This window comes from Lepidochelys kempii, chromosome 1 (genome assembly GCF_965140265.1).
Source record: "Lepidochelys kempii isolate rLepKem1 chromosome 1, rLepKem1.hap2, whole genome shotgun sequence".
NCBI lineage: Eukaryota > Metazoa > Chordata > Testudines > Cheloniidae > Lepidochelys > Lepidochelys kempii.
In genome coordinates, this window is record NC_133256.1 from 96,302,137 (window position 1) to 96,327,875 (window position 25,739).

Below are 25,739 nucleotides of genomic sequence, written 5' to 3' on the forward strand. Positions count from 1 at the left end.
ATGGTTGACTGGTCAGTTCATAACTCTGGTGTTCATAACTCTGAGATTCTATTGGCTGATGACCTCCAATGGAGTGCATTGTAATGTTATGGGTTGGATTAAACCTTGCTGAAGCTGGTAGGTGTACCAGCTGCTCTGAATTCAAGGTAAGTGTAAAAAGGAACACTTTTAGGAATAAGCGCTGGCTTGAAAGGGGCTTGGAATTACGAGTACAGAAAATAAATGGTCTCCTGCTCTTTGCTTCCTGCTGTATTCAGGAAAACAGGACTTTATGTACATTCTTTGTAAAGAAACAGGACTGCATCAAAATACCTGATTCTATCATCCATTTTTCCTCCTAACTTAAACAACCCGCTAGCCCCCAAATTTTTGTTAACTGTTTGGGTGAGTCAAAAAAGAGTAACAAGTATTTAAACCTATCCTCCCCTCACAGAAACTCAGTGAAATGCAAAGTATGCCTCTTTGCATCAGGCTGGATGAATCCAGCCCTATGATTTTATTTTAATATAATATTTTGGATTCACAGTTTAATTTCTTGTAACAGTATTTATAGCATTTCAAGATCAACAACAACACACTTTTCAAAATAATAATTAAATTATAAATAGAGGAGGTCTTCAAGCATAATGCATGATTTATGTGCTTCATAGAAAACAAACCAGATAAGTGTGTGCTTTCAAAATACTTGAAGTTTTTGTAGTGCAAGATTACATTTTCCTCTTTAATAATCTGTTTTTCCTTAAGACAATACATTATATTTACCTCTTAGTTGCATTCTTCAGAAGTTTTTTAATTTCATTAGTCTTACAGGTGCGCTTTTCATGGATAACCACAAATGCACTGCAACCTTCTGGTGGAGGTTCATCAGCTGCAATCTCAATATTTCAACAATTACACTCAACCAATCTGCTTCAATTGCACTACAACTTAAAATTAATGCACATCTCTTTGATTAAAATAACTCATCAGCTACTATTAAGTTGTGCTTCTAATTTGATAAATTCAAAATTGAGTATATGTAAAGACAATAATTAAAAAGACTAAAAGAATAAAACCATATAAACGTTATGTTTTCTCAACAGAACAACATTCTACCAAATTCAGTTATATTTTAAAGAACATAAATATTTACATCTATTGTTTTATCTTTTTGGGGAGAGTAGGCGGGGAGATCTTCACATACTTTGCACTGGTGGAATGTATTCAAAGAAAGAGGGATTTTATTTTTGAGTTGTTGGTTGCCACGCTAATGAACAGTGATAGGTAAGTAGTCAAAAGAAAATTAAATACAATACTACTCTCAAAATTAAACAATTCACATCTGTTTTTCATTTTTCCCTGTCTTTTACCTCTATTCCTGTAATTCTTCTTGGAGCTCTGTCCTCCAAGTCCCTGGATATTTTTTAATTACCTCCTCCTACCTTCTCTCAGCTACAGCAATGGCTTTACTTTCACAAAGCAGAGCAAGAAAAAAAATGAAGAAAGTGGCTTCCAAATGGACCCACCATCACTAGAGAATGAACTTGTTGCCAAAGAGCTAAACTAAGAGACAGCTGAGGATCCCATCTTTCCTTACCTTGAAAGCTGCATTGCTACAGGAGAACAACAGGAGGAAGTATAGGCTTAGGCTGCTGGCATAAGATATGAATGATCTGAGTGTGTACTTCATTTCCTATCTTCCCCCTTCTCAGCAATGGAAGGAGGTAGAGATCAAACAGTGCTCTATCTGTCCTAAAAATGTCCAAAATATAGAGTGGGGATAGAAATGAGAACCCCACTAAGCAATGAATCCAAAATGCCAAGCACAGGAAAGATTTTCCTACTTGGGGAAAGCTTGAATTGTGAAGAGCAAAGAGACTTTATTCCCACAGCAGTACAGAAAATAAGCCTGAGCTCTGAAGTAAAAACAGATTCAATAAAACTCTCCTTTTAAAAAAGTTATATATCCCATTCAACATGAATACTTTTTCCTCAAAACTTTATAAAACTCTTTTATAAAGTACATTATAACATAACCTATTAATAACATTCATAATGTTTGGTTCCAAGTAATGTCTATTACATTCTACTGATGTCATAGACCAGGGGTGCGCAAACTTTTTGGCCCAAGGGCCACATCGGGGTTGCACAACTGTATGGAGGGTCGGGTAGGGAAGGCTATGTCTCCCCAAACAGCTGAGCCCCTGCCCCCTATCCACCCCCTCCCACTTCCCACCCCCCTCAGAACCCCTGACCCATCCAACCCCCCCCTGCTCCTTGACCCCTGACTGCCCCCTCCCAGGACCCACTGCCCCTAACCACCCCCAGGACCCCCCCGCCCATCCAGTCCCTGCCCCCACTCCCTGTCCCCTGACTGCCACGACCCCTATCCACACCGCTGCCCCCCAACAGTCCCCCCAGGACTCCCATGTCTATCCAACCCCCATGTTCCCTATCCCCTGACTGCCCCTATCTCCGAACCTCCGCCCCTAACCGCCCCCCTGGGACTCCACCCCCATCCAACTCCCCCTGTTCCCCATCCCCTGATCGCCCCCCCCCACCAGAACCTCCACCTCATCCAACAGCCCCCCGCTCTCGTCCCCTGACTGCCTCTCGGAAACCCCTGCCTCTTATCCAACTCCCCCGCTCCCCGCCCCCTTACCATGCCGGAGCCAGCCACGCTGCCCAACAGGAGCAGCAGGCCAGAGCGCTGCTGGCGTGGCTGCAGGGGAGGGGAAACAGCAGGGGACGGAACGGGGGCTGGCCTCACCGGCCGGGAGCCCAAGGGCCAAGCAGGACAGTCCCACCATAATTTGCCCACCTCTGTCATAGACAACAATATGATTTACTTCAAAGTATAGCTATCAAACATATAAGAACACCAAATATATCAGCTAATTTTACACACCTGTTGGAACATCTGAACAGTTGGTGAGTATGCCCTTATGGAAAGGGCAAACTTCAAGAGATTGATCTGCAAATTGGATAAAAATTGTCCTGCTTTCTTCAAGATTAAGTTGTAATAAGAATGTTCTGAATCTGTTAAAAACAATACAGGGAAGATTTTAGTATTTGGCCTCAAATAGTATGGCATATCCATTAGCATTAGGCAACATGCAAATATTACACCAGTATTGATTGCTAAAGGACCTGAACGTCTCACTTGGTGAATTCTTTTACTCAGCAAATCTAAAAGCCTCACATCAATGGGAAAAAAAGCTGCAAGTGTGAATTAAATAGCCTCATTTTCCACCTCATTTAACATTTTTCAGGAACTGACAAATCCACCCAGGACAAGAAAGGCAACAATACTTCCCTATATAGCCTCACTTACTGCCTATAATTTATTCATTTATTTCAATTTTTTCTGAATCTATCTCAGGCTCTTTGCGCTGTTCAGAAACATTTATACAAGCTATAAAGTAACTCACCTGTAAAGGGAGTTCTTCCAGATGGCTTCTGCACATTTGTTTTTGGGATGCACTATCAGTGCAGCTTGGACTAGTGGAACCTTAGAGCAGCAATGCCCACTAAAGTGCTCTCATGCCCTCTGCACCTCCCTTTGCAACGCCAAATGTTTGAAGAGCAAAACTATGAAAGGGGGTGTACCATACCAAGCATCTTAGTTCTTTCCACTGCTCCTCAGGTTGAAAGTTCAAATTAGGACTCCAGGGAAGAGAGGAAGTTGGGGTGGAGTGTGAATATGCAGATGTCATTTCATAAACTCTGTTCACAGGGGAGTAACCTTCAGTTCTTCAAATGGCCTCTGCACATTCCCATTCTAGGGAGTTTGGCAATCAGAACTCTTCCCTCCAGACAGTGGGTCCTATTTAAATAGAGATTATAATACTTCTTTATCAAATTATGCATCTGGCCTATGCCAGACTCAAGGAATAACACTTTGTAAAAGTTTCAGAGTAACAGCCGTGTTAGTCTGTATTCGCAAAAAGAAAAGGAGTACTTGTGGCACCTTAGAGACTAACCAATTTATTTGAGCATGAGCTTTCGTGAGCTACAGCTCACTTCATCGGATGCATACCATGGAAACTGCAGAAGACATTATATACACACAGAGACCATGAAACAATACCTCCTCCCACCCCACTGTCCTGCTGGTAATAGCTTATCTAAAGTGATCATCAAGTTGGGCCATTTCCAGCACAAATCCAGGTTTTCTCACCCTCCGCCCCCCCACACACAAACTCACTCTCCTGATGGTAATAGCCCATCCAAAGTGACCACTCTCTTCACAATGTGTATGATAATCAAGGTGGGCCATTTCCTGCACAAATCCAGGTTCTCTCCAAATAGAAGGCCTGTCCAAATAGAAGGCCAGGCTCTTCTCATGTTGAGCGTATGGAGGATAGCTTCCCTATTATCCTCATGAGGTTTGGGATAAAAGGCTGGAAGTTGAATAATCTGATTCAAGTGAAACACATAAGTCACCCTTGGGAGTGAACTTTCGATGTGGTCTAAGTGTGACCCTCTCAGGGAAGAACACAGTAAAAAGGATATGTGCCATGAAACCTGCTATCTCCTCTATCCCTCTTGCAGTGGTGATAGCAATCAGGAAAGCCATCTTCAAGGAAAGGTGAGTTAGTGAATAAATGCCATGGGATCAAATAGTGGACTAGTCAGTCCTCTTAATGCTAGGTTGAGATCCCATTAGGGAGTGGGACCCTGGGTTGTGGGAAGAGGTTTGCTATGCCTTTAAAATAAATCTCTTCGTAGTTGGGTGGGAAAAGGTTGAGTATCCTTCTATCTGCTGATGGAAGGCTGCAATTGCTGCCAGATGAACCTTCCAAGAACTAATAGAGAATCCCAATTGCTTTGAAGTCAACAGGTAGTCTAGGACAACTGGTAGGGTGGCTGCAGTAAGGGTGACACCCTTGGACTGGCACCAGATCTGGAATCTCTTCCATTTCTGAAGGTAGGTATGACGAGTAGTTCCCTTCCTACTGTGTACTAGCACCTCCTGTACCTCCTCAGAACAAGATGTCTCTATGTGCTGGAACCATGAAGGAGCCACGATTGGAGTTGCAGAACCCACAGATTGGAATGGAGAGTGCATCTCTCATTCTGAGACAGGAGATAAGGAGTGATCAGGAGAGGCACTGGTGGACAAAATGCAGCTGTGACAGGAAAGGTCACCACGTCTGCAGGCCAGGTGGGAGAAAGCAGCATAATGTTTGCTTTCACTCTTCTTATTTTCAACAGGACCTTCAGTAATAAAGGGAAGGGGCAAAAAGGCATAAAGAAGGCCCTTGTCCCAAGGAAGGAGCAGAGCACCTCCCATAGAGTGTCATCAAATCCCCACCCTGAAGCAGTACTGAGCATATTTCTTGTTCTGGGAAGTAGCGAAAAGGTCTATTACTGGTGTCCCCCATTGTCAGAATATGTCGTGGAGTATCACCGATTCTATCTCCCATGTGGGAATTTGCGGTTGAGGCTGTCCACCGTCATGTTGCATATTCCCAGTGGATAGTCCGCTGATATTAGGACACAGTGTGAGATGCACCAGTTCCATAGTTTTAGTGCCTCTACACACACAGGGAATGAGACCAGGTGCCTCCCTGTCAGTTTATGTAATACATGTAGGCCACACTGTCAATCATGACTTGTGTGTCTCTCTCTGATCAGTGAGAGGAAGTCAGCGCACACGTTTCTGACCACTCTGAGCTCGAGCAGGTTGACATGGAGGTATGTCTTGTCCATTTGTCCTGTATTGTGCAACCATTCAGATGGGAACTCCATCCTATGAGGGATGCATCAGGGATCAAGAATAGAGATGGGAAAGACTGTACTACCTCTTCAGAAGGAGAGACTGAGAAATATCTGATGTTGGAAGAGTGCCTTGTCTGAATGGGGTCGAGGCCAGCTCCTATGAATTCTAGCCTCTATACCAATGTTAAGGTTGGTTTTTGTTTGTTGATCTGTAGGCCCAGATTCAGAAACATGTGGCCTTAGTGATTCGTTGAGCCTTTGTGAAGGACTGTGCCCTGACAAGGCAATCATGCAGGTAAGGATAAATTGAGATGCCTTGAGAGCATGAGTGGGCTGCCACTACTGAAAGGACCTTGGAAATAACTCTGGGGACTGATGAGAGTCCAAAAGGGAGAACTCTGTACTGGTAGTGGTCCTGCCCAGCATGAATCTGACGTAACACTTGTGACTCAGTATGATGGAAATGTGGAAGTATGCATCTTGAAGATTGAGGGCAAAGAACCAATCTCCTTCCGCTAATGCTGGAATGATTGTTGATAGGATGAACATCTTGAATTTCTGCGCTTTGAGGTATATGTTGGGTGATCTAAGGTCCAGTATGGGTCTTCAACCTCCCTATTTCTTTGATAACAGGAAGTAGTGAGAGTAGAAATCTTTGCCTCACATGTATGCGGGTTATCTCAAGTGCCTATATACAAATGCAAGAAGCCTGGGAAACAAGCAGGGAGAACCGGAGGTCCTGGCAAAGTCAGGGAATTATGATGTGATTGGAATAACAGAGACTTGGTGGGATAACTCGCATGACTGGAGTACTGTCATGGCTGGATACAAACTGTTCAGGAAGGCCAGGGAGGCCAGAAAAGGTGAGGGAGTTGCACGGTATGTAAGGGAGCAGTATGACTGCTTAGAGCTCAAATATGAAACTGCAGATAAACCTGAGAGTCTCTGGGTTAAGTTTAGAAGCGTGAGCAACAAGGGTGATGTCGTGGTGGGAGTCTGCTATAGACCACCGGACCAGGGGGATGAGGTGGACAAGGCTTTCTTCCGGCAACTCACAGAAGTTACTAGATCGCACGCCCTGGTTCTCATGGGAGACTTCAATCATCCTGATATCTGCTGGGAGAGCAATAAAGCAGTGCAGACAATCCAGGAAGTTTTTAGAAAGGGTAGGGGATAATTTCCTGGTGCAAGTGCTGGAGGAACCAACTAGGGGTGGAGCTCTTCTTCAACTGCTGCTCACAAACCAGGAAGAATTAGTAGGGGAAGCAAAAGTGGATGGGAACCTGGGAGGCAGTGACCCTGAGATGGTCGAGTTCAGGATCCTGACACAAGGAAAAAAGGAAAGCAGCAGCATACGGACCCTGGACTTCAGAAAAGCAGACTTTGACTCCCTCAGAGAACTGATGGGCAGGATCCCATGGGAGAATAACATGAGGGGGAAAGGAGTCCAGGAGAGCTGGCTGTATTTTAAAGAATCGTTATTGTGGTTACAGGGACAAACCATCCCGATGTCTAGAAAGAATAGTAAATATGGCAGGCGACCAGCTTGGCTTAACAGTGAAATCCTTGCTGATCTTAAACACAAAAAAGAGGCTTACAAGAAGTGGAAGATTGGACAAATGACCAGGGATGAGTATATAAATATTGCTCGGGCATGTAGGAATGAAAACAGGAAGGCTAAATCACACCTGGAGTCGCAGCTAGCGAGGGATGTTAAGAGTAACAAGAAGGGTTTCTTCAAGTATGTTGGCAACAAGAAGAAAGTCAAGGAAAGTGTGGGCCCCTTACTGAATGAGGGAGGCAACCTAGTGACAGAGGATGTGGAAAAAGCTTAATGTACTCAATGCTTTTTTTGCCTCTGTCTTCACGAACAAGGTCAGCTCCCAGACTGCTGCACTGGGCAGCACAGCATGGGGAGGAGGTGACCAGCCCTCTCTGAAGGAAGAAGTGGTTCGGGACTATTTAGAAAAACTGGACAAGTGCACAAGTCCATGGGGCTGGATGCGTTGCATCCAAGAATGCTAAAGGAATTGGCAGATGTGATTGCAGAGCCATTGGCCATTATCTTTGAAAACTCATGGCGATCGGGGGAAGTCCCAGAAGACTGGAAAAAGGCTAATATAGTGCCAATCTTTAAAAAAGGGAAGAAGGAGGATCCTGGAAACTACAGGCCGGTCAGCCTCACCTCAGTCCCCGGAAAAATCATGGAGCATGTCCTCAAGGAATCAATTCTGAAGCACTTAAATGAGAGCAAAGTGATCAGGAACAGTCAGCATGGATTCACCAAGGGCAAGTCATGCCTGACTAATCTAATTGCCTTCTATGATGAGATAACTGGCTCTGTTGATGAGGGGAAAGCAGTGGACGTGTTATTCCTCGACTTTAGCAAAGCTTTTGACATGGTGTCCCACAGTATTCTTGTCAGCAAGTTAAAGAAGTATGGTCTGGATGGATGCACTACAAGGTGGGTAGAAAGTTGGCTAGATTGTCGGGCTCAATGGGTAGTGATCAATGGCTCCATGTCTAGTTGGCAGCTGGTATCTAGCGGAGTGCCCCAACGGTCGGTCCTGGGGCCGATTTTGTTCAATATCTTCATGAATGATCTGGAGGATGGTGTGGATTGCACCCTCAGCAAGTTTGCGGATGACACTAAACTGGGAGGAGTGGTAGATACGCTGGAGGGTAGGGATAGGATACAGAGGGACCTAGACAAATTGGAGGATTGGGCCAAAAGGAATCTGATGAGGTTCAACAAGGACAAGTGCAGAGTCCTGCACTTAGGACGGAAGAATCCCATGCACCACTACAGACTAGGGACCGAATGGCTCGGCAGCAGTTCTGCAGAAAAGGACCTAGGGGTTACAGTGGACAAGAAGCTGGATATGAGTCAACAATGTGCCCTTGTTCCCAAGAAGGCCAATGGTATTTTGGGATGTGTATGTAGGGGCATTGCCAGCAAATCGAGGGATGTGATCGTTCCCCTCTATTCGACATTGGTGAAGCCTCATCTGGAGTACTGTGTCCAGTTTTGGGCCCCACACTACAAGAACGATGCGGAAACATTGGAGAGAGTCCAGCGAAGGGCAACAAAAATGATTAGGGGTCTGGAACACATGACTTATGAGGAGAGGCTGAGGGAACTGGGATTGTTTAGTCTGCAGAAGAGAAGAATGAGGGGGGATTTCATAGCTGCTTTCAACTACCTGAGAGGTGGTTCCAAAGAGGATGGTTCTAGACTATTCTCAGTGGTAGAAGAGGACAGGACAAGGAGTAATGGTCTCAAGTTGTAGTGGGGGAGATTTAGGTTGGATATTAGAAAAAAAACTTTTTCACTAGGAGCGTGGTGAAACACTGGAATGCGTTACCTAGGGAGGTGGTGGAATCCCCTTCCTTAGAAGTTTTTAAGGTCAGGCTTGACAAAGCCCTGGCTGGGATGATTTAGTTGGGATTGGTCCTGCTCTGGGCAGGGGGTTGGACTAGATGACCTCCAGAGGTCCCTTCCAACTCTGATATTCTATGATTCTATGTATGGGCACAGATTCTATAGCTCCTATGCTGAGTAGATGGTTTACCTCTTGACATAGTAGACTCTTGTGAGAAGGGTGGTTGGGAGGAGAGAGGGAGGAGAAATGGATGGCATATCCATTCTGGATAATCTCCAGCGCCCAATGTCGGAGATTATCTGTTCCCAGGTACTGCGGAATGGAGTAACACAGTCTTCAAAAGGACGGGTGAGGTCTTCCAGCATGAGGTGGCAAGGAGAGTGTTCTACAGATGCCTCAACCAACCTGTCAAAACTGGCGCTTCAAGGTGAAGGCCTGAGATGAAGTCGGCTGACATTCCCACCATTGGGGAACCTCGGTTTCTTCCTCTGTGGCTCGTAAGCTCTTTGTGACGACTACTGAGACATATATTGTGATGATCAGGGCTTAACCAGTGGCTGAGGGCTATACTTCTTCTTGTAGGCCAGCATATATATCCCTAGGGATCAAAAGAATCACCCTCAAATCCTTCAACATGTGAAGAGATGTTGAAATCTTTTCAGCAAATAAATTCATCCCCTCAAAAGGAAGGTCCTCTTTAAGGAAGCCGGACAAATGCAGCCACAAAGCCCATCTTATACAGCCAAGGAAATCGAGTGTGCCACCATGTTGGCCACATCTAATGCAGACTGGAGGGATGTTTTAGCCACCAACTGACCCTCACTGATTATAGCCTTAAGTTGATCTTTATGGGAGTCCGGAAGTTATTCAATAAAGGAACTAATTTCATAGAGTTCTGGTAGTCCTATTTTGCCAGCAAGGCCTGGTAATTTTCTGCACAGAACTGGAGGGTGGCTGATGAATATGCCTTTCTGCCAAACAGGTCCAGACATTCCCCATCTCTGTCACATGTGGTGGATTTAAACTGCTGTTGGCGGTCCTTAGAATTAACTGCATTCACAATGATGGAATTTGGAGGCGAGTGGAAAAAGAGAAATTCTGTATCCTTTTCCAGCACATAATACATTTTGTCCTCCCACTTGCATGTTGGCAGGACGGATACAGGGGTCTGCCATATGACTTTGGTGGGGTCCAAGAGTGCCTCATTAACTGGGAGGGCCACAATGGCAGAGATAGAAGAGTGAAAAATGTCCACCAATTTGTAGTGAGACTCAGTCACTTCCTGCAACTGTATTTGCAAGGCTTCTGCCACCCTATGAGATAGGGCCTGGAATGATTTAAAACCATCAGCCATGGATGGTGGAGGAGGCACCATCACTTTTCTGAGGATGACCAGAAATGAACTTGAGGAGTGTCTTCCTCCTCTGCCCCAACTTCCTTCCCCAGCTGCTCAGGAGGGTCTGAAGCCTTCAAAGCTGCAGCTGAAGGAGGATTCTGCCTTGCCTGTTAGATGTCATACTAGGGGCCTGGGAGGCCTGCTGCCTCTGAGTCTGCCAAGAGTCCTAGTACAGCCACTGAAGGTAGCGAATCCATGGCAGGTACCACAGTTGGCCAAACCATGGAGGCTGAGGGTCAGGTGGATGATACAACTGGTGCCCATAGTGAAATAAGGCTCCATATGGCAGGTAAGACCAGTGGGAACCCAAGTCCTGTTGCTCACTTTCCAACTCCGATGATAAGAAAGGTGGTGCACGGCAAGGAGATGTCTGTCAGCAAGTCCAGTGCTCTGGAAGAACTTGGTACAGGGGTAAGTCCTGTGTGCAGGACACCAAGAGATCTGTCACACACCAGAAATTAGGCGGTGTGGATGGTATTGATACCAATGGTGTTTGTCGGTGCTGAGAAGCTTGTAACGATGGAGTCGGAGATGCAAACCTAGCCATATGGTCTGCTGGTGTCACATGCACCAGGGTCAGTGCCAGTGCCAATGTCCATGCCAGTGTACCCTTGCCCGGGGTGGATCTTCCATGGCTTTCATGCCTCTGAGGTATCAGTACTTCTTTGCCCATACCCATCGGGTCTTTAGGCAGACCGACTTACTCTGTCAACTTGGTACCACGCATGTCCTGGGTACCAGCATTAGGCAGCTTCAGTGCCTTCAGCACTGATAGAGCTGGAGACTGTTTCAAGCTCGATCAGGACTCGCTATAGTGACTCACAGACTCTTTATTAGTGGTCTTGAGTGAGTGGTTCATCTCCTAGGGATCATCTGCCTTCGAAGTAGAAAGTTGCAGTGAGAGTTCTTGTTGGAATTCTGGGGCATGAAGGGCTAACTCCATGAGCAGGAGTTTGAGCCTTAACTCTCTCTTTCCTGGATCTGGGTTTCAGTTGCTGGCACCAACCACACTCTTGTGGATTGTGCTTTTCTCCCAAGCAGTGAGTGTCCGTCAGTCAATGGGATAGGTTCCTTGCAAATGAAGCACTTTTTGAAGCCTGGAGAGCCAGAGCTGGCGGTAGGCAAACCTTTTCTTCTTTTCTTTTTTCTTCTTCAAAAAACAAATAAGGTAACAAAGGAAAAGGATTCAAGGGAAGATCAAATTTACAAAACTAAAGAGTGTTAACAATCTCCAGCCAGGAGCTGTTGAGAAGAGGGAATGCCTATGCATGCTGGCAAATCTCGTGGCAGGTTAGGAGCAGCGCATGTGCGAGTGGGACAGACTGCTACCAAAGGTTCCGATCAACGGCTAAGGGGATACTACTCTAAGAAGCTAATGTTGTGCCAATATTTTAATAGGGTAGAGTGGGACACATTCCAGGGGCTGTTTACAGGGCCCCTGGGTTGGGACCTGGAGTAGTGGGTAGGCCTGGGTCCCTCCACCAGCCAGTGGGGAAGTGGCCTAAGACCCAAAGAGGAACAAGACTCTTTACTAGAATCCCAAGAAAGGGGCTAGATTTAAAGGGGCACAAGAGGAGCTGAAGAGAGAAGGCATTCTCCAGAAGGAGGGGCTGAATCCCACTTGAGCCAGAGAATAGGAAGACTTGTGCTTATGTTTGTTTTGGACTTGAGTACCTCAGAAGGGTTTCACTCATGCATATTGACCGTGTGACTTGGCTGGAGGCTACCGAGCCAGGTTGTCAGCTGACAGGGGGTGCCGAGAGTGGAGGGAGAGTGCAGGGTTGCACGCAGTCAATAGGAAGCACTCACAAGAGGTTCTTTTTCTTCTGTAGCCAAACTGTAGGGACCAGTCATAGTGATTCTGCATACATTGGATCCTCCTGAGCATAAACACTTGGTGTGACAGGGCACACTCTATGATTCTCTCTATGATTCTCTATGAGTGTGCCCTGTCACACCAAGTGTTTATGCTCAGGAGGATCCAATGTATGCAGAATCACTATGACTGGTCCCTACAGTTTGGCTACAGAAAAGAAGACTGATATCTGCACTGGGACACTGATGAGCTTTTTTTTTTAACCCAATCAGGGGCTGCAGCTAGGTCTGCCCTCCCAGATATAGATGCTGACTCTCTGGGGCGGAGCACCCACGGGGAAAAAAATAGTGGGTGCTCAACACCCACCGGTGGGCCCCACCTATCAGCACCTCCTGCCTGTCAGTGGTAGCTGTTCAGTGGCGTGGAGGAGTCACTGCGGGGAGGAGTGGGGGCTTGGGAGAAAGGGTGGAGTTAGGGCAGAGTCTGGGGCAGAGCAGGGGGTCGAGCATGCCCCAGAAACTGAGGAAGTTTCCGCCTATGCTCCCGTGCACTTCAGTGCTGGAAAGTTTAGCTGGTAATGCTTCCTGAAACAGCATAGCTCGGAAGAAATTCTGATGCTCCTTTCTGGACCTGATAAAGGTGCTGATTATGGAGCAAGAGTGAGAGAGAGAGGCCACACAGCACAAACATGCATCTAAAGCAATAAATCAGCACGGCAGTAAGTGCATCTCTTGAAATACAGTTTCTTTGTCTTTGGTTTTAATATATCACATCTTCAACCCTCATCCTCAATACACCTCTGCCCAAATGGCCTAAAAAGATCTGAGGGCTTTTGCAATGTGCCTGGAAGATTAAGAAACCTGACTTTGCCAACTAACAAAGTATCAGACAACTCTTCACAAAAGTCTCTCCTCTCTGTTTCCACCCCTGACCCAAATCTGCCATTTACAGCAGGGATTCCCAAACTAGTGTGCTTGACGTTTCATAAGCTTGACATTTCATCAATTCTCTCGCTCACTAGAAATAACAATTGGAATACTTAGGTTTTGCGGTGCGCTTTTTTGCATATTGGTTGTATTAAATTGCGGGAGCATAATATTCTGCCTTACAGAAGGTTGACATGCGTGACAAGGGTATGTATTTTTTAGTAGTGAACAGAGCTGCAATCCAGAAACGCACTTAAGCACCTGCTTAACTTTAAAGATGTAACCAGTCACCTAACACGATAGTGCATAATTTTGGATGTAACTGATCTGTTGACATATGTTGCAAATTTATTTCAGAGAAACTGAGACCATTAGTTTTTATATTGCTATATGTTAATTTTAACATTTAAGTGGCAAAGTTTAAGACTGAATGGGTGATGAAAACTAGTTGGGATAAAAAGAAAATGCTGCCATGTAACGGGGGGAATTAGCTACATACCCATAATGTGTACTCCCACGTTAACTTTCAGAGAGATTTAAAAATATTTCTTTAGGTGTTAAATGTAGCAAGTTTTAACCCTTTCAATCTTCCATATCTAATTGTTTTAATATATGTTTATGTATTGTAATATGACAATTCTATATACAGCCCAAATCTGCATTATACAAAGTGCCAGATTTAACATATTATTTACCCCTCCTCCAGACCATTGAATGAAGGTGTAAAGATGCACCAGATGTGATATGCAACATATCTGCCTGCGCTGCCAGGATATTTCCCTCTGACTTAATACACTGCATTTTATTAGAGCCTTTTGTTTATTGTCCTTTGACCAGTTTTCCATGCATGTGATATCCCTCCTGTCCAAGGAGCCTAGAAATGTTTGCAGTGGAAGAACATGGAATTTGCATTTTTGCAGAGAATCTTTTAGCTTTTACATTTTGTGAAAAAATAAAAACATTAACTATTTACTAAATTTTACATAAAGTACCAGTACCATACTTATTCCAGAGATTCTCAAACTGGGGCCCACAGAATGCATTCTAGGGGGTGCTGAGAAGCTGGTGGTGGCAGCAGCATGGAGAGTGGCAGCTGCTGGCTGGGCACCCAGTGCTGAAGGCAGCACCGCCGCCAGCAGCAGCGCAGAAGTAAAGGTAGCATGGTATGGTATTGCCACCCTTACTCCTCCATTGCTGCGGACAGTGGTCCTGCTTCAAAGCTGGAGAGCAATTCTATTAATTTTATCATGACTGATGACACTGGTAGGCTTTGAACCTGATTAAAAATGGCAAATATATCAAGAACATTGTGTTAAACTGACTCCTCTACATATTTTGGCTAGGGAAACTAAAGTTCAATATTTCATTTTTAATGTGTAAAAACAGATTTTTAATTGTTTTTTTCCCCAAGAGAATTATTCTTTTTTAAAATCACAGAAAACTGGGATCCCTGCTCAAGCCCCAGCCATTTTGAACATTTATTAAATACAAGTGTGTGACAATGTATGTCAAATGTTTCAACAAATTTCATACAGATAGCTCTGCCTAAATCCCTTTTTATCCACTAACTTTGTAATTGATTACATACAAAAATGAAAGTTTCTCAGACATGATTTTTAATTTCTGCCCAAATTCCTCACTGCTATTGATTCCATTACTCTCACGATTTCTCTCTCAGTACCGGTTCTATCATCTTACCAAGTTTTAAAATTAGACTTACCAGAAGACTATTAGGTCTTTTTATCTTTTAAAAATAAAGCTTCCATGTTTGTGTTTTTTCCAAACATGTAGTAGCTTTCCTAGTTCAACACTCTTCATAAGTAATTGCCAATGGGCTGGGACACAAATCCACCCACCATAATTTATATACCTCCAGTTTTCCAGCTCCCAACTTTGCATTTCCTTACCTGTTTTTAATATTAAAAGTACACTAATAAGAGCATTTTTATTTCCTAATTATCTATCTAACTTATTTTACTTTTAGAATGTTGACTTCAATCTAAGTATTTCAGCCATACTTATCATCATTTATTTGATCTTTGTCATTAGCTTACAGACTGACTTTTTCCAATAGAATTTGCTCTCCCCCACTTATATTAGTATTCATTTTAGCACTCATTCTATTTAAAAAAATTAGGTACTTTGGATAATACTAATTCAGCAGCACTTACGGGCTGTGTAAAAGTTTGTTTTCGTCCCCTTCCTCTATTATACCCCTCTCCCTCCCTCCCTCTCTCTCCTCCTCTCTTTGAGTAGCCCATATGAAGTCACATTGGCTGTTGCTGTTTAATTATGGTGAAGTTTAGGATGATGATTTCTGCTCAGTAGTGAACTGATCCTGTATCCTTTAAGTCAGTGGGAATTTTTCAACCAACTTCTGAGAGAGGAGAACTGTGCCCTAGAATATTTTTATTTTCCATCATATATTTTCTTTAACTCTCAAACCCATGAACTCCTGGATGCTAAGAACCAAATAATCAATATGCTGAATTCAAGTAATTAAAATAGTCACATACACCAAGCTTTTCTATTACCCTCCTGTTCTTAATAAATGTCTTATTGCCAGAAGTAGGTCCAGGGATAGCTTGTCCTCTTGTGGGAGTCTCTATATCCTCAATCATACGACTGTTCTCTATATAAAACTTAGGTGATAAATATAGCTAAAAATGGATTCAGATTTATTCTCAATAGATGTCTACATTGTGAGTCACCCATGATTATTAATTAATGGGGCTTCAATCCTGTTGTCATAAATATAAAGGGAAGGGTAAACCCCTTTGAAATCCTTCCTGGCCAGGGGAAAGCTCCTCTCACCTGTAAAGGGTTAAGAAGCTAAAGGTAACCTCGCTGGCACCTGACCAAAATGACCAATGAGGAGACAAGATACTTTCAAAAGCTGGGAGGAGGGAGAGAAACAAAGGGTCTATGTGTCTGTCTGTATGCTGGGTCTTTGCCGGGGATAGACCAGGAATGGAGTCTTAGAACTTTTAGTAAGTAATCTAGCTAGGTATGTGTTAGATTATGATTTCTTTAAATGGCTGAGAAAAGAATTGTGCTGAATAGAATAACTATTTCTGTCTGTGTATCTTTTTTGTAACTTAAGGTTTTGCCTAGAGGGGTTCTCTATGTTTTTGAATCTAATTACCCTGTAAGATATCTACCATCCTGATTTTACAGGGGGGATTTCTTTATTTCTATTTACTTCTATTTTTATTAAAAGTCTTCTTGTAAGAAAACTGAATGCTTTTTCATTGTTCTCAGATCCAAGGGTTTGGGTCTGTGGTCACCTATGCAAATTGGTGAGGCTTTTTATCCAACATTTCCCAGGAAAGGGGGGGTGCAAGTATTGGGAGGATTGTTCATTGCTCTTAAGATCCAAGGGTCTGGGTCTGTAGTCACCTAAGGAAATTGGTGAGGCTTTTTACCAAACCTTGTCCAGGAAGTGGGGTGCAAAGTTTGGGGAAGTATTTTGGGGGGAAAGACGTGTCCAAACAGCTCTTCCCCAGTAACCAGTATTAGTTTGGTGGTGGTAGTGGCCAATCCAACGACAAAGGGTGGACTATTTTGTACCTTGGGGAAGTTTTGACCTAAGCTGGTAAAGATAAGCTTAGGAGGTTTTTCATGCAGGTCCCCACATCTGTACCCTAGAGTTCAGAGTGGAGGAGGAACCTTGACATGGTGCCATAGTGGTGGGATTAACCTGAAATCATTTTGAGATTTTTTGAACTAGAAATACAGATTTTAAAAAAATAATTTTTTTTCCTTAGGAAAGGAAGTCCAGAAAGCAGCTGAAACTGAAAGCAGCTTGTTTTTTCTCTGCTTTGTGGCCAAGCAGAGACAAAAGGGGATTATCTTTGTGAATTGCAGGTTTTCTTTGCCTGGAGGCAGGGTACTTAACTCCTGCAGGGAAATTCACAGTCTTCCAACCCAGAGTTTTTTTTTTCCTAAAAGTAAATAGGGGGGGTGTGTTCTACCCATTTGCTTTTTCTTTGGGCTGGGTAAGCAGGTTTCCAAATAGTTGGAGGTTTTTTGCTTTGATTTGGGCCCAGAGCAGAGACAAGGGAATTGTCTTTTTCTGTAGGCTGACAATCACTATCAGAGAATAGGTATTCTATTCCAGCACAGCAAAATTTTACAGCCAAGTTTTGTTTTTTATTTCTAAACCTCGGGTGTAAAGTTAGTTAAAAACAGAAAGGTTAGAATGACAAAATCCGCGGTTCGACTACAGCTGGAATTAGCCAAATTTCAGGCTGAGGAAAAACAAAGGGAACATGAAAGACAGATAGAACTCATGCGGCTGGAGAAGGAGGTACAGGAGGCTGCCCACAAGAGGGAAATGGAGGCAAGGAAGCATGTGGAGGAGGAGAAGGAAAAAGAGAGGAAGCATGTGGAGGAGATGGAGAGGATAAAGGCCCAGCAGAATATACCAACAAACCCTAGCAATCCTTCTCCAGGTACCACTTCCCATCCCAGAAAGTTCCCCACCTACAAGGCAGGTGATGATACTGAGGCCTTCTTAGAAAACTTCGAAAGGGCCTGCCTTGGGTACAGCATCTCTACCGACCAATACATGGTAGAGCTGAGGCCGCAGCTCAGTGGACCCTTAGCTGAGGTGGCAGCTGAAATGCCTAAAGAACACATGAACAAGTATGAACTGTTTAAATCCAAGGCGAGAGTCAGAATGGGGATAACACCCGAGCATTCTCGTCGGAGGTTCAGAGCCCTAAGGTGGAAACCAGACGTGTCATTTACCCGACATGCCTACCACATTGTGAAACATTGGGATGCCTGGATATCAGGAGCAAGTGTTGAATCTCCAGTAAATTTGCCGTTCCTAATGCAAATGGAACAATTCTTAGAGCGTGTTCCTGAGGAAATAGAAAGATACATCCTAGATGGGAAACCCAAAACTGTAATCGAGGCAGGAGAGATTGGAGCCAGATGGGTGGAGGTGGCAGAGAAGAAGAAAACTGGTCGCAGTTGGAGCGGAGACCAGAAGGGACAACCCCAGACCACACCCTATTACCGGGGGCCGCCCAAGGCTCCACCTACCTCCCAAAGAACCCTCCAGACCCCTTATCGTCCCACCACCCCATTCTCCAGCAACCCACCTCGCCCCAGTGACCCGTCAGCTGGATGATGTTTTAAATGTAACAAGCTGGGGCATGTAAAGGCCAACTGCCCCAAGAACCCCAACAGATTACAGTTCATTGCACCGGAATCACACCAGAGGTCCGCAGGCCCAGATACCTCCCAGATACCTTTGGAGCGGAGGGAAACTGAGTGTGGGCGGGAAGAAGGTCACCGCGTGGAGGGACACCGGAGCACAAGTGTCAGCTATCCATGCTTCCTTAGTGGACCCCAATTTAATCAACCCAGAGATCCAAGTGACGATTCAACCCTTTAAGTCCAACTCTTTCAATTTGCCTACAGCCAAGTTGCCTGTCCAGTACAAGGGCTGGTCAGGAATGTGGACTTTTGCAGTCTATGATGATTATCCCATCCCCATGCTGTTGGGGGAAGACTTGGCCAAGCATGTGAAGCAGGCCAAGAAGGTGGGAACGGTCACCCGCAGCTAGGCTAAACAAGCCGTGAGGCCTAGCTCTGTTCCGGAAACTTCTATCAGGACCCGGTCAGAAGTGATGGACCCGGACCCCAGGCCAATGTCTGCAACAGCAGTAGTGGATCCAGTCCCAGAAACCCAGATGGAACTAGTCCCAGAACCGGAACCAGCCGAACAACCAACACCAGACCCATTGTCAGCACTGAATCCAGTACTTGCAACCTCAACACCAGAGGGCCCCACCGACCCTGAACTGGCAGCAGCCCATAACCCTACACAAGAGGCTCAGCCGGAGCCTGAATCCCAACATAGTTCACCAGCGGAGAGAGGTTCACAGTCAACAGAAACAGCTCCATCCCCTATATAGCTTCCAGAGGGACCAAGCCTAGGTCCACAATCCAATGAGGAACTGATGTCTCCAGCATCAAGGGAACAGTTCCAGACCGAACAGGAAGCAGATGAAAGCCTCCAGAGAGCTTGGACGGTGGCACGGAACAACCCACCGCCTCTCAGCTCTTCTAATCGATCCAGGTTTGTTGTAGAAAGAGGACTTTTATACAAGGAAACTCTTTCTGGTGGACACCAGGAAGACTGGCATCCTCAGAGACAGTTGGTAGTTCCAACTAAATACCGGGCCAAGCTCTTGAGCTTAGCCCACGATCACCCTAGTGGCCATGCTGGGGTGAACAGGACCAAAGACCGTTTGGGGGGGGTCATTCCACTGGGAGGGAATGGGCAAGGATGTTTCTACCTATGTCCGGTCTTGTGAGGTGTGCCAAAGAGTGGGAAAACCCCAAGACCAGGTCAAAGCCCCTCTCCAGCCACTCCCCATCATTGAAGTTCCATTTCAGCGAGTAGCTGTGGATATTCTGGGTCCTTTTCTGAAAAAGACACCCAGAGGAAAGCAGTACATACTGACTTTCATGGATTTTGCCCCCCGATGGCCGGAAGCAGTAGCTCTAAGCAACACCAGGGCTAAAAGTGTGTGCCAGGCACTAGCAGACATTTTTGCCAGGGTAGGTTGGCCCTCCGACATCCTCACAGATGCAGGGACTAATTTCCTGGCAGGAACTATGAAAAACCTTTGGGAAGCTCATGGGGTAACTCACTTGGTTGACACTCCTTACCACCATCAAACAAATGGCATGGTGGAGAAGTTTAATGGAACTTTGGGGGCCATGATACGTAAATTCGATTTGGACCTAGTGTTGCAGCAGTTGCTCTTTGCCTACAGAGCTGTACCACACCCCAGTTTAGGGCTTTCCCCATTTGAACTTGTATATGGCCGTGAGGTTAAGGGGCCATTGCAGTTGGTGAAGCAGCAATGGGAGGGATTTACACCTTCTCCAGGAACTAACATTCTGGACTTCGTAACCAACCTACAAAACACCCTCCGAACCTCTTTAGCCCTTGCTAAAGAAAACTTACAGGATGCTCAAAAAGAGCAAAAAGCCTGGTATGATAAACATGCCAGAGAGCATTCCTTCAAAGTAGGGGACCAGGTCATGGTCTTAAAGGCGCTCCAGGCCCATAAAATGGAAGCATCGTGGGAAGGGCCATTCATGGTCCAGGAGCGCCTGGGAGCTGTTAATTATCTCATAGCATTCCCCACCTCCAACCGAAAGCCTAAGGTGTACCATATTAATTCTCTAAAGCCCTTTTATTCCAGAGAATTAAAGGTTTGTCAGTTTACAGCCCAGGGAGGAAACGACGCTGAGTGGCCTGAAGGTGTCTACTACGAAGGGAAATGTGCTGGTGGTGTGGAAGAGGTGAACCTCTCCATGACCCTTGGGTGTATGCAGCGACAGCAGATCAAGGAGCCTTGCACTAGCTACGCGCCAACGTTCTCAGCCACCCCAGGACTGACTGAACGGGCATACCACTCCATTGACACAGGTAATGCTCACCCAATTAGAGTCCAACCTTACCGGGTGTCTCCTCAAGCTAAAACTGCTATAGAACGGGAGATCCAGAATGTTACAGATGGGTGTAATCCGCCCCTCTGAAAGTGCATGGGCATCTCCAGTGGTTCTAGTTCCCAAACCAGATGGGGAAATATGTTTTTGCGTGGACTACCGTAAGCTAAATGCTGTAACTTGCCCAGACAACTATCCAATGCCACGCAGAGATGAACTATTAGAGAAACTGGGACGGGCCCAGTTCATCTCTACCTTGGACTTAACCAAGGGGTACTGGCAGGTACCGCTAGATGAATCGGCCAAGGAAAGGTCAGCCTTCATCACACATCTCGGGCTGTATGAATTTAATGTACTCCCTTTTGGGCTGCGAAATGCACCCGCCACTTTCCAAAGACTTGTAGATGGTCTCCTAGTGGGATTAGGAGAATATGCAGTCGCCTACCTTGACGATGTGGCCATATTTTCGGATTCCCGGGCAGACCACCTGGAACAGCTACAAAAAGTCCTTGAGCGCATAAGGGAGGCAGGACTAACTGTTAAGGCTAAGAAGTGTCAAATAGGCCTAAACAGAGTGACTTACCTTGGACACCAGGTGGGTCAAGGAACTATCAGCCCCCTACAGGCCAAAGTGGATGCTATCCAGAAGTGGCCTGTCCCAAAGTCAAAGAAACAGGTTCAATCCTTCTTAGGCTTGGCCGGTTATTACAGACGATTTATACCGCACTACAGCCAAATCGCCGCCCCACTGACAGACCTAACCAAAAAGAAACAGCCAAATGCTGTTCAGTGGACCGAAAAGTGTCAGAAGGCCTTTAACAAGCTTAAAGCGACACTCATGGCTGACCCTGTACTAAGGGCCCCAGACTTTGACAAACCGTTCCTAGTAACCACAGATGCGTCCGAGCGTGGTGTGGGAGCAGTTTTAATGCAGAAAGGACCTGATCAAGAATTCCACCCTGTAGTGTTTCTCAGCAAAAAACTGTCTGAGAGGGAAAGCAACTGGTCAGTCACTGAAAAAGAATGTTACGCCATTGTCTATGCTCTGGAAAAGCTACGCCCATATGTTTGGGGACGGCGTTTCCACCTGCAAACCGACCATGCTGCACTGAAGTGGCTTCACACTGTCAAGGAAACTAACAAAAAACTTCTTCGGTGGAGTTTAGCTCTCCAAGATTTTGATTTCGACATCCAACACATCTCAGGAGCTTCTAACAAAGTGGCTGATGCACTCTCCCGTGAAAGTTTCCCAGAATCAACTGGTTAAAATAGTTGTTGAGATGTGGAAAATATTGTTAGTCTTTATGTACTTGGTAGTATATTTAGAGATGCATGTGTCTTATTAACTCTGTTTTTCCTAGAGCTCCAGGAAGAAATCCCAGCCAGTGTTTCACCCTAGCTGAGATTTGGGGGGCGTGTCATAAATATAAAGGGAATGGTAAACCGCTTTGAAATCCCTCCTGGCCAGGGGAAAGCTCCTCTCACCTGTAAAGGGTTAAGAAGCTAAAGGTAACCTCGCTGGCACCTGACCAAAATGACCAATGAGGAGACAAGATACTTTCAAAAGCTGGGAGGAGGGAGAGAAACAAAGGGTCTGTGTGTCTGTCTATATGCTGGTCTTTGTCGGGGATAGACCAGGAATGGAGTCTTAGAACTTTTAGTAAGTAATCTAGCTAGGTATGTGTTAGATTATGATTTCTTTAAATGGCTGAGAAAAGAATTGTGCTGAATAGAATAACTATTTCTGTCTATCTTTTTTGTAACTTAAGGTTTTGCCTAGAGGGGTTCTCTATGTTTTTGAATCTAATTACCCTGTAAGATATCTACCATCCTGATTTTACAGGGGGGATTTCTTTATTTCTATTTACTTCTATTTTTATTAAAAGTCTTCTTGTAAGAAAACTGAATGCTTTTTCATTGTTCTCAGATCCAAGGGTTTGGGTCTGTGGTCACCTATGCAAATTGGTGAGGCTTTTTATCCAACATTTCCCAGGAAAGGGGGGGTGCAAGTATTGGGAGGATTGTTCATTGCTCTTAAGATCCAAGGGTCTGGGTCTGTAGTCACCTAAGGAAATTGGTGAGGCTTTTTACCAAACCTTGTCCAGGAAGTGGGGTGCAAGGTTTTGGGAAGTATTTTGCGGGGAAAGACGCGTCCAAACAGCTCTTCCCCAGTAACCAGTATTAGTTTGGTGGTGGTAGTGGCCAATCCAACGACAAAGGGTGGACTATTTTGTACCTTGGGGAAGTTTTGACCTAAGCTGGTAAAGATAAGCTTAGGAGGTTTTTCATGCAGGTCCCCACATCTGTACCCTAGAGTTCAGAGTCGGGGAGGAACCTTGACACCTGTAAATCTACCCTTTATTTCTTTCCATATTATGCATAACTAGTATTTTTCTTTTAATTTTGCTATTTTAATCAACACTGCAGTATTTATATACACGATAATCATTGTGTTTTGTGACCATGTGAGTCTAATTATTTTATTATAGAGTACTTCAGGGTATTAGGTTCACCAGAGTCATCTGATGGTCCAAGAATACATTCAACAAGAGTTATGAGTGGAACAATTTTTTTCCCACAGAAATACGTGTTTCTAGAGTAAATATTCACACGCAACAATTAGCTTCACCACAGGCATTTGGGTAAGCAGAAATCATTCTTAGTAAGACTCACTTCTTGCACTCCTGTCCCTCTTGAATTCCCTAAATAAGCTCCATTTCAGAGCCCTCACACAGGGTAGAAACCTTCCCAAAAGGAGAAGGGAAAATATGCTGTGCATTCTCAATGATCTTAAGGTCACATCATACCATATATCAGACAGACAGGCTCAGCAATGTCAGACATTGTCTCTAGCAGCATTGTGTTCTGGGGCAGCTATATTTGAAGCCAAAACGAGCTTTAAGCAGTCATGTAAAGGGGATGCTGCTGCACAAAATAAGATGTCACTGTGGCAGAAGAGCCTCTACCAAGGAGCAGCTGCAGAGTAAGTCTTTGCATAACGAAAATTAATGTGTTAATAAGATTACAATTATATTTAGTAAAAGTTGTTTGATTAAAACATGCTTTTTAAATACTTACCTCTTTGCTTATAAATTGTTAATTCTCGTACAGTTTCCAAAAACTGCCAAAACTTCTCATTATCTTCTTCTGCAATAAATTCGCTGTTTAAAAATAAATAACATTAATTTGTCCATATGATTTTGTTCAAGTGTACAGCACAGTAAAATCTACACGATGCTACTTTTAAACTATATAGCAATATAGGAGTGCTATTAAACTATAGTCTTGCAACCTTTTATGGTAAAATAATGAACGCTGACCTAGTTGTATGTTTTTCAGTTAAAGTAAAAGTCAGAATCAAATGCTTTCAGTGTGACTCAAGCTCAGCAATCAGATCTGCAGAGTAAAATTAAATAAGTTGGATCTATTCCTGTAAAAGGTACTAGTCAATTTTATTTTTGTTTCACATACATGTCAACATACAAAATATACATTTTTTATACATATTTGCTTTGCAAAAATGAAAATGCACATTTAATCAATTGAGAATTTTTAAATTATTGTCACTGATACAGTTTGTAATTACCTAGCTGGAGATCCACGGGTGGTCTCCAATCCGTACAGAGCCTTAAAGATTGATAGTTTGTTACCACCACAATAGTGGAGGACAGTTATTAGTTTTATTGCAAAGAACTGAAGTCCTCTCAATTTAACTCAGGTCACTCTTTCTAATCACACTTTATTGTTAAAAGGACATCAACTGAAAATTTACCTATTATTATTATTACTACTTTGTTTCCAATGTTTCTAGATGAAGAGTTGTAAATGTACAAAGCAGTCAATTAATCAGTTTCCCTTTTTTATGAGTCTCTTTCACACACTAAGAGGAGAGATAAAAGTTATAAAAATGGCAAAGTATGATTGTAAATCCACATTTAGTGATAGAGGCACTAAGGGCATATAAGGTATTGGAAACTAAATTTAACTCTTTTTTAAGTTAAACTGAAACTGAGGTGATTTCAAGCTAACAGTATCACTTTAAGTGTGCTGGTTTTGTTTTATTAATATTAAAACTATACACATTTATCCACCCTCTGCTGACTCCTTGATATGCCTTTGCTGCATTTGGGAGGGGAAAGTTATTTTACTCGGAAGATGGTGTTTTTCAGCATTATGTAAATTAGCTGGTTGTTGCTCCTCAGTTTGACCTGCAAAACATGTGACCAGGGGAAAATATAACAACTTTTATATACTATACCTTAAAAATTACATAGTTTGTTAATTCATGCAACTATAGCGCTATGTAAATAGCCAACAGCATCCATTTATGTCCCTTAAAGATGCGAACTGCTATGCCAGTGAGAAGTATTAGGGCAGATACCTCTCAATTAAGAGACCACAGCCACGTTTCAAGCCTTAAATCAATCATTAACTATTAGGGATTAGGAGATGCTTTTTCCAGGGGGTTAGATGAGAAAAGGAGGCAAATAATCTCATGATGCATGTTCCTCATGCAGGTTTCAGAGTAGCAACCATGTTAGTTTGTATCCGTAAAAAGAAAAGGGAGGACTTGTGGCACCTTAGAGACTAACAAATTTATCTGAGCATAAGCTTTCGTGAGCTACAGCTCACTTCATTGGATGCATTCAGGGGAAAATATAGTGGGGAGATTTTATAGACACAGAGAACATGAAACAATGAGTGTTACCATACAGACTGAGTCACTCTTGTTACAGTCTATATGGTAACACTCATTGTTTCATGTTCTCTGTGTCTATAAAATCGCCCACTGTATTTTCCACTGAATGCATCCAATGAAGTGAGCTGTAGCTCACGAAAGCTTATGCTCAGATAAATTGGTTAGTCTCTAAGGTGCCACAAGTACTCCTTTTCTTCCTCAAACAGCCACCTATAACGGCATATTCAGTCGAGTATCCTCTTTCTGATACAGAGCATAGGGCTGATCTAGTATGGTGGCAATTCCCTCTTTTCTCTTCCCAGCAGTAACTACTAAATGGGGGCGGGGGGTTACTACT

The 25,739-nt window shown here is 44.1% G+C and overlaps 1 protein-coding gene across 3 annotated transcripts in view; it reads right to left on the reverse strand.

The window, feature by feature from the left end:
• UGGT2 (UDP-glucose glycoprotein glucosyltransferase 2) overlaps window positions 1-25,739 on the reverse strand; it is a 301,272-nt gene that overhangs the window by 275,014 nt on the left and 519 nt on the right. For all 3 annotated transcript variants that reach the window (XM_073348024.1, XM_073348019.1, XM_073348032.1), the window contains exons 2-4: window positions 23,782-23,864; window positions 2,888-3,018; window positions 763-875 (exon numbers count right to left, since the gene is read on the reverse strand). In XM_073348024.1, the coding sequence (XP_073204125.1) occupies window positions 763-875; window positions 2,888-3,018; window positions 23,782-23,864 (327 nt within the window). The remainder of the gene's footprint in view (window positions 1-762; window positions 876-2,887; window positions 3,019-23,781; window positions 23,865-25,739) is intronic.